Raw genomic sequence first — 14,237 nt, forward strand, 5'->3', positions numbered from 1 at the left:
GGGAAGGGAAGGGAAGGGAAGGGAAGGGAAGGGAAGGGAAGAGGTGGCATGTACAAGTTTGGAGCCCATAGGCAGTTCGGAACAGGTTTCAAATTCAATTTCAGTGTTGTCAGCCCAAAGGTTTGCAAAGATAAACTTGGTCATTCTTTCTATTCTAATTTTTCTCTGAAAGCAGCAACTGTTGAAATCATTTACAGGAGTGATTCTGCATAATTTTAACAAGATCATGTAAATTAGAGAAGTGAAACAATTTGTCCAGTCTATTCCATGACATGTTTTTGGGAGCTGTCCCCTACAGTATTTTTCAGTGATTCTAAAAAGCCTTCTATCTTTACATGACATTTATAAATCATAACTGTCTCCCCATTTCTCTCTCCCCACCCCATTATTTTTTAAAGGAAAGCGAACAAGCAGAAAAAATTAATATCAGCCTGGCATTTTTCTTGTATGATCTTCTTTCTTTAATGGACCGAGGATTTGTGTTTAATCTCATCAAACATTACTGTAATCAGGTATGCATCATGCGTGATTGGGATTGTATCTGGCTTATTGCCAGTCTTGTGTTCTGTTCTGTTTGATTCATTTATCCATCAGGATCTTCTGAGTTGTGTTAAAGGGTAAGGTAAATTTCCTATTTCTTATTGCATATACAGAGAGTTTAAACCTCTTGTTTTGTGGTCTGCAGGACAACAACAACAACAACAAAAAAGGAGTAGAGGGAGGTTAGGATTCTTTTAGAAATGCCATACCTTATACTGCTGCAGAGCATCCATGGGGCCACATTTTCTTCCCTTCCTTTTTTACATCCCTTAGTAGCAGCCCTTGTGACCCTCAAGGCCTGCGGAGCATATAGAGTTTCTTTTGGTCTCTCACCAAAACATTGCTGTTATAGGCAATATTTGGATGTGGGAGGTTCAGTCAAAATCATCCACCTCTGTCTTCTTGCTTTACAAGTGTTGTGGTTTATTCTAGCCAAAACCAGGACAACAAGCCTCCAAAAAAAAAAAAAAAAATGTTTTCAGGGTAATAGTATGAAATTTTTTGTTGTATTTGAGTTGGAAGGTTTTCCTTCTTTCTTGTGAATCAATATACCTGCTGCAGGCTTTCTGCCAAAACAAGGCAAAGCTGTCAGCTAATGGGAGATGGGAAAATTCAAGGTGTCTGCCACCCCAATTTCCTATAGTATGTGCAAAACCCCACTAATGTCAGTATTACTATGAAGGGACATCACAAGACCACTGGTGCTGTGTGCTGACTAGCCGGCCTTCGATGAATTTGCCACAGACTCAGAAAAGTGTTGCTTGTTTTTGATCTTGTTGTTATGTAAAAGGGAAAAAGTATTATGTGTTTTTCTTTTGGGAGGGAAAAAATAAACGACAGTCTCTTGGGAAGTTGGGAACTCAGCCAGAAAGGAAAAAAAAAACATCACCCACCATTCCAAACAAACACCACCTAATGGATGGAAACAGTGGTTAGGTACAGGGAAATATTGAGCATTTTAATGCATGCTGGGCTATTTGGCTACTTCTGTTAAATTGGCTGATTCTGTTTCAGGAAGGATGATATTTCACTGCATGGTAATTTAAATAGCAAACACCAGTCACGAGGCACATTTTTTTGGTTTGTTTTTCTAGCTCTCAAACAAGCTGAATTCACTCTCCACCCTGATTTCCATGAGGCTGGAATTCCTGAGAATTCTCTGCAGCCATGAGCACTACCTCAATCTGAACCTCTTCTTCATGACCTCAGCCTCTGCTCCAGCATCCCCCTCCCCCTCTTTGTCTTCTCAGGTAGGCATCCATCAGGCAATGTTACGTGGACTTCACCTGAATAATGAATGTAGGGAAAGATTTCTGTTGCTCTGTATTACGCTGCTTAGGTTAGAATTACTCAGCCACGACTGGATCAGGGAGAACAATTTCCTTCTTGTAAGAAAAGGGGCAAAAGAGTAAAGACTAAGCAGTGCTACTGCAAAATTTGACCTCCGCAAGTTAAAACTTAGTATGGGACAGATATATTTGTGGTAATTCTTCAGCATACCTCTCTAGAAACATGTAAATAGAAAATGACTGTTAAGGTAGACATAAAAGGTCTAAAAAGAACATGTCTCTGAAGGTACAGAGCTCATTTACGGGCACACCTATATTCCACACACAGACAACCACAAATATGTATTTCAATATCAGTGTCTGGAGACATTATGGAAAATTTGGCATGTGGCAGTGCACAGAAAATTTTCATTGCATTTGCCTTCTAGCTGAAGTTTCTGTTCTCCAGGTGGATGAAGGTGCTAGCACTATGTGAGTTAGTGACTAAACCACTGTAATTTTCAATATAATTGATTTTTTTTCTGTTGAGCAGTAGTGTTGTTCTGAGAAGGATTATCATTCTTTCCATGTTAAATAGCAGTTTTCTTTTCTTGGGCTCTTCCCTACCCCATAGTACAGAATATGCTATGACCTTGCCAGTGATTTCTCTGAGTAATGGAGCAATCAAATCTATGGTTTCCTCTTCAAGTGTCATTGCTAAAGATATGCTACATCTCATACCTTAAGGGTTCTGACAGGTCAATAATAGTAAATTATATTTTCTTAGAGTTTTTCCTGGTTGTGAAAGCAAAGCATGAAAGTCCCAGAGTTTTGCTTAATGCTAATCCTGAATGTCAAAGGGCTAGAATAGGGGTCCACTGGTTGTGGAGGTGGGGGAAATCAGCATAGCTCTTGCAACTAGTTCTAGCAAATCAGAGCTGGGTAGGCACCAATTTGATCATTCTTTCCTTCAAGCAGCATCAACTCTTTTTCTCCTTTAGGAGTAACTTGTGAAGTGCAACCTACACAAATAAATAAGGCTTCCAAGAACCTTTCATGATTTAATACAATAGCTGACCACCCTTGCACTAATTCCAATCTGTCTGCAAGAGTGCTACCCAACTACAGTTAGATTTTCAGTAAGAAATGTGGCCTTGTGAATAAATCTTTTGGAATTCCTGGAGAGTAGCCAAATTCTCTTTAAGTGGATGTTCTTCAGCTTAGTTTTATACCACAAAACAAATCACATCCAGTGCTTGCCTGCTTGAGGTCTAAATGGGAGTAGGTCGAGCTATGTGGATGCAAAATATGGGGCTTCTCAGAGATGTGGGTTTCATTTGATCCAGTATGCTGGAAGACATCTTCCATGATGTGGTATACTGCTACTTCATGTTTGTTTCCTGGGACTATTCCCAGGTGACTGACAGAAATACTAGGAGAGAATATTGAACAATATAAATTAAAAGCAAATTTTGGACTCATAAACCCCAGTAGCTGCACTGTTGAGTAAAGTCTAAGAGTTATGCTTACCTGATCAGGGGATAAAAGCATTCTAGGTGACCTGTGGCACCTATGATTGGAGAAGCTAAAAAGTTCACAACACATATATAGCAGCAACTTTCCATTCCTGGACTGGCCGTTTATCAGTCATAGTCATAAGTTACAGCAGTTTGAAGGCTGCTCTGAATTATGCCTGCTGCCAGCTAGCTCAGTCAAGGATTTCCAGGGTGAAAGGAAACACTGTTCACACAACCTTCCTGACCTTACTGCCATGGTAAACACTGTGGATGCTGAAGAGTGCAGAGCTTCTGATTTCCAAAGTTCCCCTCATCTGCTCTGCAACAGTAAGAGCAATGTACAATCCTGAACGTGGAGAAAATTCTGACTTTGTCTCCTATCCAAACTGATAAATACAGTGTAGGAATTCTATGTCTCAAAAAATGTCAAATGAGTTACTAATTTGTGCAGAATGGACAGGACGAGGTTGCATCCTAGCAAGTAACTCATTTGAAAATGCATGCTTTTCATTTCACTCCCAGATACTTTCCTCCAACATGTCCAAACTTCTTTTAATGTCTGTACTTCTCTGGTAGGATATTTTGTTATCTGCATGAACTGTCCTACAACATTTTTAAGAAAGTTTCATTTCAGCGATCATCCTTTAACTATTTCTAATATACTTCTGCAGAACTCTAGCTCCTGCTCTAGTTTCCAGGACCAGAAAATCGCTAGTATGTTTGACCTCTCATCAGAATACCGTCAGCAGCACTTTTTGACTGGCTTACTCTTCACAGAATTGTCAGCAGCACTGGATGCAGACAGTGAGGGGTAAGTATCCCAGTCTGCAAATTTTAGAACGGAACACTGACAGACTTACTGTTGGCTAGGCCATAGTTTAACTACAGGGTTGTCCTGTTTATCCTCTGGATGCATTGAATGTATCGTGGCAGTGTTGGCTGGAATTATGAGAAAGAATATTTTCTGTCTTTGGCACAGAGTGGGTGAGTCCTGCAAAGCTTATCTGATGCTCCCTCCATAAAGAAGTACTACTGCATGAACCTTCCTAAAGGTTCATATAAAAATGTAGTGGATGTTTAGATACCCACTACAGACATTCTCACAAACATTAACAAATCAGTCGTTGTGAAGAAAATTGGTTCTGGAGGAAGGGAAATAAAAGAATGGTCTTCACCATCTTTAAATGAGTCGCTAACACAGCAATAAAACAGTCATTGCTTTATCTGTGGTATGTTGATCTCAGTGAGCGAGAAAGTACTATTTGCTGCAGTATTGTTGGCTAAATAAGCAGACAGATCACATCTTAAAATTTCAGTTGCTTTTCTCTCTAGAACACCACTGCATTTGTCTAAGCTTAAGAGTTTAGATTAACTTTCTCCAGGGTCTGATGCTTATCTTTAAGCATCTCTCTTTGCTATTTTGAATTTTTATGAGATGCTTTGAAAGACTTGGGTGCTCTGAACTGACTCGGCCTTATAAGACAGTTGTCTTTTGCAGGGAACATAGCTCTCTGCTCAGAGTGGATGTCATTATATAATGAATATTGAGGTATTAATTTGTTTCTTCTACCTTCAGCTTGTTTCTTAAATCTTTGATCTAAAAATAATTTGTGCATAATTCATTAATGGAGCTCACGGCTATTTTTTGTGTTAACAGGATTAGCAAGGTACAAAAAAAAGCTGTCAGTGCTATCCTTAGCCTGCTGAGTTCCCATGACCTAGACCCACGTTGCTCCAAAAAAGAGGTGAAGATTAAAATTGCAGCTTTATACCTCCCTTTGGTTGGTATTATTTTGGATTCACTGCCACAGCTCCATGATTTTACAAGTAAGACCCTTACTCATTTGTCTTTTTCAGTCTCTTCACAGAATTGCAGAATGGTTTGGGTTGGAAGGGACCTTCTAATTCGAACCCCCCTGCCATGGGCAGGGACACCTCCCATTAGATGAGGTAGACCCTAAGTACTTTGTCTAAACAATCTGACTTAAACATTAAAAAGTATACCCTAAGTACTGAATTTCCCCACAGTTCAGTGAGGTTGAATATTTCTTTACCTCCGAGTAAACAGGATTTTTAAAGACAGGAAAAATTTAAGTGTCCTCACTCGATGAAGAAACAATAGACCAGAGATACATATCTGTAGAATCTTGCAAAAAGGGTTTGCAAGAAATGTTGAGATACAGATAGGTTTAACAGACAGTAGGAAAGAAAACAAGAATGATAATGACATTGCATTTCATCACAATTAAATAAATTGGATTGTGTACCTTCCACATTTTTCTATTGCTCTTTAGGGTTATTAACATGATATCAAAATTAATCTCCAGCAAGTTTAACTATCAGTCAGGAAATATGTTCTTATTCCACGTTATAACTTTAAACCTTACCCTGTATTATTAAAACTTTTAATACATTTTTATCTAAGTACTTCCTTCTGTTTTTCTACAAGTGTGTTCATATGAAGCTGCTCAAAAAAACAATTTGACTGTTTATTTGAGAGTAGATCTTTGCTCCTTGGAAAACTACCTTGCACTTTCATACAAATAAAATCATGAAGACTACAGAAAATAAAAAGGTGTAATCTTTGAAGAACATACTTTTGTCACTGGTTCTGAAAATATTTTGCATTTTGATGTCTGGACAAAACGATTAATACTATGAATATATTATTGAGCACTTTCAGTCTAATAACATTAAAGCATTTTTTACACATGAGTACCGATATGGCTAGTTTTTAGAGTGCCTTTCTTTTGAATACCTGCAATATCAGAGGTTGTTGATCTTGTTCTGAACACACTGAGACTGGCTGGTCACTTAGTTTCTCTGAAAAACAGTTCTTGCAAAACACAAATGGATATTCAGAATCAAATGAGATTTTTATGAAGTTTGGGTATAACTAACTTTATTTGCTGAAAATTAATTTCAAGAACTTGTAGGGAATAGAAGCAGCCAAATAACTGAAATTAAATTTGTCCTTTAACCTGCAGGAAATATTGCCTGTGTTAGGTGTTAGCAACTTACATACTTCGCTGAATATCCTCAAGCTCAGGCATGGCATTCACATTGATCCTTTCACCTGGAATAGACAGAATCTGAACATTGCTGGCTTAGTTTTGAACTTCAGAGCCAACTTCATGTTTGCTACTGCCTTTGCTTTTAATTCAGCTTCCACAAACACATGGAGATTTGGGGGAACATCTCCTTTCCCTGTGTTTATTTGAACAATTTGACAGCTTTTGCGAGTGACTCGAAATGATCTTACTAATGCTATGCCTCTTGCTGCTTAGTACGTCAGCCAGACCAACAGTCTCAGGGATGGAGGTGCCAAATGTATTGTTAGGTAACCGCCTAATGGAAGACTGTGAATCGTGAGCAGCAACAAGTGGATTGCTGACAAAGTCCCAATGGAATGTTTCAAATCTAGTTTCAGATGCTCGCAGTGGAAAGGGGCGCACAGGAAGCCCAGAAGAAGAACAAGAGTCTGCAGGTGCAATCAATCAAAATGTGGCACTTGCCATTGCGGGGAATCAGTTCAGCCTCAGGAGCTCTGGAATATCGCTGGCATCCTTGGTATGTCCAGGGCTCTGCCATATGCATATGTTTTCTTCTTGGTATCCTTTCTTGTGACTAATAACTACAGTTACAATAAATTGTTTTCTTCTTTCCTCCAGGAATCCTTCCTATTCCTTCTGTCCTCTCGTACTCTTCTGTTCTAATTTTCTAATTGCCTCTTCACCGTGATTCCATTTTTTTCTTCTGTGTGCCTAATGCCGTCTTCACACCCAACCTAGTCACATTTTGACATCAGCTAATGCTACTATAACTCCCCATCTCCCACGCTTCCACCTTCCAGTCCCAGTCTCATCTAAATCCATGGATTTAGGGCTCTAGATCCATCTTTTAATAGAATTATGGAATATCCTGAGTTGGAAGGAACCCACAAGGATCATTAAGTCCAACTCCTGGCTCCATGTAGGACCACCAAAAAATCAGACCATGTGTCTTAGGGGGTTGTCCAAACTCTTCTTGAACTCCAGCAGCTCCTGGGGAGCCTGTCCCAGTGCCTGACCACCCTCTTTTCCTAACATCCAGCCTGAACCTCCTCTGTTGCAGCTCCATGCAGTTTTTCTCTATGAATCTTCTCTGTGATTGCTTTTATCTTCTCTGCAATTTGGCTAATGCAACTGTCAAGAGGGGATCAAACAGTTATAGAATATATGCCTACATTATTCTAAAGAAATTAAAAAGTCATCTAACAGCAGTGGTTCTGTGCTTCTGGCTTTCTTTCACATACCTGTGACTAGACCTGCTGTCACTAATACACACTCATAGATTTCAAAAATGCAGTAAGTTTAACCAGAAGGAGGTTAAACCTACTGAAGCCCAACCTTGAGATTTGACTCCACTGAAATTTAAGTAACATTAGTTCACTTGAATATCTTTCCTCTTCTTTTTCTTCTTTCAACTGACATTTACCTTATCTGCTTCCAGCCCTACAGACAGAGTGCCACATTAGGTCCTGACACCACTCGCAATCTTTTGATTTGTTTCCTCTGGATCATGAAAAACGCTGATCAGAATCTAATACAGAAATGGATTGCAGACCTTCCATCCATGCAACTGAACAGGATTTTAGACCTCCTTTTCATTTGTGTTTCATGCTTTGAGTACAAGGTAAGTGAAATGTATCCTGATTTTGTTGTCGAGTTTTTTTGTTTTCTTTTTTCCTTCTGGCTGTCCAGAGTTAATTTGTTATTGACAAGTGTTAAATTAACTCTTGTCTAATCTATGCTGCAAATGGACAAATAGCTTCAGATAAAATAACTGACACCAACATTCAAGCATAATGCTGTCAAAACCTTTGAGGGTATCTTATAAAGTTGGTTTGTTATTCGTTGTATTATTATCATTATCGTGGCAATTTGAAGGCTATTTTGGATGGGTAATACACACACAGGTCCAGTTTACTAATATTTTTCAACTGTGAAGGAATGTAAGCAGTTGAAGCTGTCACTATTGGAGCTGTTCTCTTTATGCACTACCCATTTACAGCAAGGTCCTGGCAGATGACCTTTCAGCTAAGGGTTGGGTCTGGACATCAGGATTCCCCTCTCTGACTGAGCCTGTCAGAAATGGCTCAAATTACTTTCTCTCTGTGCTTTGATTCCTCTCTCTGCAATGCTGAGCTACATCTCTCTGTTTATTAACAGTATATATACTACCTCCTTCCTCATTTGCAACCGTTAAGTATATTTGTCAACCTTTGTATACTAGTCTATGGTATTCTGCCTGCTGTCCAAATCTTTCCTGTTGTCTCTGGTTCTGGTGGTGTAACCTGTATTTATGCCCAAAGATGGCAGCACTGATGGTGATTGTTTTGGCTTTACTTTCAGGGCAAACAAAGCTCAGATAAAGTCAGCACCCAAGCACTCCAGAAGTCCCGAGATGTGAAGGCCCGATTAGAAGAGGCTTTATTGAGAGGTGAAGGAGCCAGAGGAGAAATGATGAAGCGCTGCAGAATACCCGCTGGTACTTCATACTCCCTTTCCTCCATGTCTTTCCTCCAGGATCTCAAGAGGTTGTAGATGCAAATGTGTTTGTTGAGTTTCATAGAATCATACAGTCGTTAAATTGGAAAAGACCTCCAAGATCATCTGGTCCAACCATCCCTCTACCACCAATGTCACCCACTAAACCATGTCCCTAAGTCCATGTCCCTAAGTTCCTTAAACACCCCAGGGGACGGTGACTCCACCACCTCCCTGGGCATCCCGTTCCAATGCCTGACTGCTCCTTCTGAGAAGAAATGTCTCCTAATTTCCAACCCCAAATTTCATGAAACCCATATTTCATGCACACTGCCTGTTTTTACCCTTATCTTTTTATCCAACAGTCATTTCCCTTTCCCAGTGTTTTTGTTTTGCTGTGGATAAAAATATTACTAGCCTTTAACTATGCAACAGGTAACTAGGGCTGAGCTCTTCTCAGGTGAAGAATATGAAGGCAAAAAAAAAATGTTAAGATGTTCTGACAAATTGTTATTAATCAAGAGCTATGAAATAGTGCCAGAATTATAAGTGAGAACAAATTGTTCATAGGAAAAAAAAAAAAAAAAAAAAATTAATAAATGGAATAATTCTTTTTTTGGTCTTTGAAGACAGCTGTACACGAGCTGATGTCCTAAAAATCCTAGGTGAAAAAATGGTCCTGTCCTTTTGCTAGAGCCCTGAGGCCATGAAATCAAATGAATCTAACAGACTGCTTCAGACATGTAGCTCTTTCTTTCGATGAGCTGTTAGGCTTCAGGTGTCCCCCTTTCCTTTAATCTCATTGATATATATTGCACTTTTAGGGAACGACAGGTCAGCAGGGTTAAATGAAAACCTGAGGTGGAGAAAGGAGCAGACTCACTGGCGGCAGACAAATGAAAGACAAGATAAGTAAGTCATTTATTAAAATATATTGCTTTTATTAGAACCAAGGTTTTATTATTATTATGTTTTGATCTTTCTCATAGGGTTGTTTTATTGCAAAATCAGCAGTCTCAATCCTTTCACTCCTCTGTCAAAGGGAAAGAAATAGAAAATGTTTATGCAGCAGAGGTATCCAACTGTTGCTGTGGCACAACAAAACGATCACAAATGCTTGAATGGGATGTTTAAATCACTACACATTTTTTCCTTTTGATAGCAGAGTGGGAAACACTAATCATTGGTTCATGTCATATCAAATACTCCACAGAGGCTTGCTATGATGCTTACTTTGGAGCCACTGTAGCACCTCGTTGTGTATAGCAGTGTGGTATAAGTTTTGCCACATTAAATAAGTTGAGCTGGGTTTGACATGCTGTGTTAACAGAAGAGTTATTGGCCCGAACAGGGGAACATGATTCCATAGTGAATGTTTTTCTTGTTACAGTTTGTAAGTTATGATGTACCAATACATTTCACCTTTTCAGTACTTGTAGTAAAACAAGTGTCTAGGCTTGTTGAAAACTGTATTTTCAAGAAAGGTTTTCTGCTAACAGTATTTTCGTATTATATGTGCTAAGTTTCTGTTGAAAGCATGAAACTCATTGCTTTTCCCTAAAGGGGCTGTGCATAGGTCATTTTCCATAGATATTTGCTTGAATTTTGACTATCTGACACACAATGGCCTCTCACCAGTCCAGCTGCTCTGAGCTCCCATATCCTTCAACATGTGAGAGCTTGAACTGAGAATATTGGGTTGTACTCTGCTCAGCAACTGTGTTGTTGCCACCTAGCATTCATCTGTGATTATCAATTTTCGAAGACAAAGATTGTTAATTAGGAATTTAGGAACCTTGAAAGAGTAATCCCTTTCCTATCTGTCCAAGATTGGAAGAGGTGCAGATCTTCTGAGGATATTCTTACTTTGCCTTGAAAGCAGCTTGCTTTCTCCCAGTTTCACTGAAGCCAGAGCAAGCCAGTCCTCAAGCAGCAGCCCTACAATATCAATTTATATTAGTTCAGTTAAACCACTTAAATTACAAATTCTAGTAAATAAGTAAAGTTCTGCATGTTGTCAAGGCACTTCTGTTTCATTGTACTTGTGACTATGGTATGTGAGATCTTTGTTCTTGTCCTTTGTGGATCCCCACAGAGTATATCCTGCAGGTAAGATGTTTGAAGGTCATACATGGCATGGTGAGTTTGCATGTGGCCACTCAGCCTGCTTCTCCTTGAGCCCAGCATGGGCTGGGATGGCAGCTGCAGATACAAGCAAAGTGTGGTGTCAAAGAGGATCCATTCAGCATGGTTAACGTGTAAGACTGTGTGGTTGCTGGAAATGGTTCAAAGGGCTATGTTGTTTGCTTGATTTGTTCAGTTCTTACTCATATTTAGCAATCCGTGGCAGGCTTCTTGGCAGGCCCTTCTGTTCTTCATTGCTTTGAGTCACTGTAATTAATAACTGTACTATTGTCATGACTTCCTGTCCTGGCCCTCTCCAGATTTACCTGGTTGTGCCCCAAAGAATGGCACACTTTTCTGGTTTTCTTTTTGGGTGCAATTCCCCTGGGCAAAAGAGGGAAGCAAACATAGCAGAAAAGCCACAGATTATGAAGGCACTCCGAAGTGTGGTTTTAAGACTGTTCATCTACCCAAGAAATACACCTTTGGGTGCTCTTGGCCCAAGTCAGAGCAGCTCTAATCTCAAGCCTTAAGGAGTAGCTTCAGGCCATGCAATAGCCCTTTTCTGACTGGTTTAGGAGGTAGAATAAAACCTCCTCTCTGTGTTTCTGGCATGTCTGAAAATACAGTTTTTAGGAGTTGAGCCCCAAGTTTGGAGCACTCAGCTGCAGGGGAGCTGTGTTACAGATCTCATCCTTAGGTCTCAACTAAAATGGTGTCACATTGCCATACTTCCTGTCTTTGGGAAGTGCTTCAGACCTCTCAGGTGGTCTGGGCTGGTGCTGCACTGACCCTGCAGCCATGGGACCTGCTGTCTTGTATTGTCAACAATCCCAAGAATCTGAATTCTTGAGTTCTTATATTAAGTACTGCTGCTATGGCACTGAAGCTGCTATGGCACTGAAGCTGTTTCTCCTCCGCCAAATGCAGCTTTCTTCCTCCTTTTTTTTTTTTTTTTTTTTCCATTTTGGGTTTTCATGTTCTGCTAATGCATTCAGAAATATCTTCCTATGTTATTGAACAATGGAGTGTGATACTGAGGGTAGAGTAGCCAATAAGGAAGCATCAGCATCTATTTGACCTATCCAGTGGACTAGTTTTCAGGTGTTCCCTTTAGAACTTGTAATCTACAGTATCAGCTCTCCTCATTTGACACTGTGTTTCTTAAGAAACACTGCCTAACACTGTTTTCATTGTTTGCTCTTACAGGATCATTCAGAATACCATCATTCGTATTTTGCTTTCGTTTAGATAGAAGGTCACCTAATTCCTGTGATACTTGCTGTGTGCTTTAATTACATCTTCTTTTTGTAGGACAAAAGCAGAGCTAGATCAAGAAGCTCTGATTAGTGGAAACCTGGCAACTGAAGCTAACCTGATCATTCTTGACATGCAAGAGAACATCATCCAGGTGGGAAACTGCAGAGCTGGCTTTGTACCAATCCCTGCTCCCTCAGAAGTCAGTGGAAGCAAGCCTTTATGTTTTAAGGCATTGCAAATTGTTTTCATTAAAGACCTCCTGTAAGCTTGTATAATTGGGGTGGGGAATGGAATGGAGGCAGAGAAGACAACGATGAATGAATTCAAAGACAAAACTACTGCTTTACATTTGTCACAAGCACTTTCTACTTTACAGCATTACACTAGTGTGAATGAAATGGAAGGCTACCCCCTTGTCTTCAGCTGATGTGGCTGAAAGCTGTTTCAGCTGTCTTACCATGACACATGAGTTTGGAGAGGATGAGGAAAGAAAAATTTTCATTTATGTTAGGAATGTATCTAAAGTTATTAGTAATTTGGAACTGGGCTGGTGGCCAGCCTTAGGTCATCCTATGCCTCTCATGTGATCCTGTGAGAGAAAAGGATTTAGCCTTGACTCCCATAGAGTGCCTGATGCAGGAGAGGATCTTCCATCAGCATGGAATGCTTCTGAAAAGGATGTGCTGATGTTCCCCTCCTACAGCAATGTAAAGAACTTAACTTGCAGGAGTCAGATGAAGCAAAATTTCACAGTGGAACTGTGATAGTTAACTGTGCCAGGATGGTTTAGGAAAGACACTCCAAATTCATGGGTATTAGAATACTGCTGTTGGAGCAACACACTTATTAATACATAGCAAAGAGAAAACCTTGTTATGATTTCTGCATGACAATCCTCACAGAGCCTTGTGTTCCCACTATGCAGGTTGCGGGTTTGATCAGAGCATACCAGTATGCCTGTATAGCTTTTATGCCCAGGAAATGCATGAGGGAAAAGGCTGGTGCATGGCCACCAAGGAATCACTTCCTTGTCGAAAGTGCATGAAAGACTGGACAGAAAGTGGACAGTGCTGCAAGAGTCACTGCAGAAGCTGGCTGAGCTTAAAAGTGCACTGGGGGCCTGCAGATATGTGATCTCCAAGCAGCCAGATGTGTCTTGTGGACAGGACAGCAAAACAACCGATTCCTATGTGCCAGTTCACTGCTGAATTACCTAATGCAGTTGTTGTTTTTCTCCTCCATGTGTAGGCAAGCTTTGCGGCAGAGTGCAGAGACAACCTTTTGGGAGGAGTTTTGAAGGTCCTGGTAAATTCTCTTGGCTGCGATCAGAGTACCACTTATTTGACTCATTGCTTTGCTACACTCAGAGCACTCATTGCTAAGGTATGCTCTTGACATACTTCTGTTTACATGCTTCCAGTAAAGTTATTAGAGCAACATTTCTAAAGCAGAGCTGTGTGCATTCACTCACCTTTTTTCCTGTGGCATTCACTGAATATGTTTTGCATATGTAAATACCAACGCATATCTGTAGAGACATGGATGGACTTCTCCAGCTGTTGTAAGATTATTTCATTGACCACAAAAAGTGGATTAACTGAATCAGAATAACTTTGTGGTTCTAGCAGTTTACTCTTAAATATAGAAAATACACTAATAAAAGGGGTTAAAAAAATCCATCTAATGATTTGAAATACTTTTTGATTTTAATTAGGAATCATAACTCCAGGGACTGCACAGATTCCATAAAATAAAGTATGAGTTGTTATATCATCAGGACCACTTTCCAATCTAAGTTTTGGTAAAGATCCATTCAGCTACAAAGAAAACATTTCCAAAAAGGAAAAATCTGTGAAATGCTTTTTTCACTTAAACGTTTCTAAAATGCAAATAACAAACAGGATACTCCTGTCCAATTAATGCCTGTCTGCTGTTAGATGCAGGTTGGATGACAAAGCCTAATTATAGGGTAGGTATATGAGCAGTTATGAAACTCATAA

General features: G+C 39.8%; 1 protein-coding gene across 3 annotated transcripts in view; it reads left to right on the forward strand.

Annotated features, from left to right (window-relative positions):
- Positions 1-14,237, forward strand: part of DOCK8 (dedicator of cytokinesis 8) — a 92,520-nt gene that overhangs the window by 60,972 nt on the left and 17,311 nt on the right. For all 3 annotated transcript variants that reach the window (XM_035309080.1, XM_035309082.1, XM_035309081.1), the window contains 10 exons: positions 399-512; positions 1,635-1,790; positions 3,997-4,136; positions 4,983-5,152; positions 6,750-6,895; positions 7,817-7,999; positions 8,719-8,854; positions 9,678-9,765; positions 12,292-12,388; positions 13,486-13,620. In XM_035309080.1, the coding sequence (XP_035164971.1) occupies positions 399-512; positions 1,635-1,790; positions 3,997-4,136; positions 4,983-5,152; positions 6,750-6,895; positions 7,817-7,999; positions 8,719-8,854; positions 9,678-9,765; positions 12,292-12,388; positions 13,486-13,620 (1,365 nt within the window). The remainder of the gene's footprint in view (positions 1-398; positions 513-1,634; positions 1,791-3,996; positions 4,137-4,982; positions 5,153-6,749; positions 6,896-7,816; positions 8,000-8,718; positions 8,855-9,677; positions 9,766-12,291; positions 12,389-13,485; positions 13,621-14,237) is intronic.

The sequence above is a fragment of the Oxyura jamaicensis genome, chromosome Z, assembly GCF_011077185.1.
Source record: "Oxyura jamaicensis isolate SHBP4307 breed ruddy duck chromosome Z, BPBGC_Ojam_1.0, whole genome shotgun sequence".
Classification (NCBI taxonomy): Eukaryota; Metazoa; Chordata; class Aves; order Anseriformes; family Anatidae; genus Oxyura; species Oxyura jamaicensis.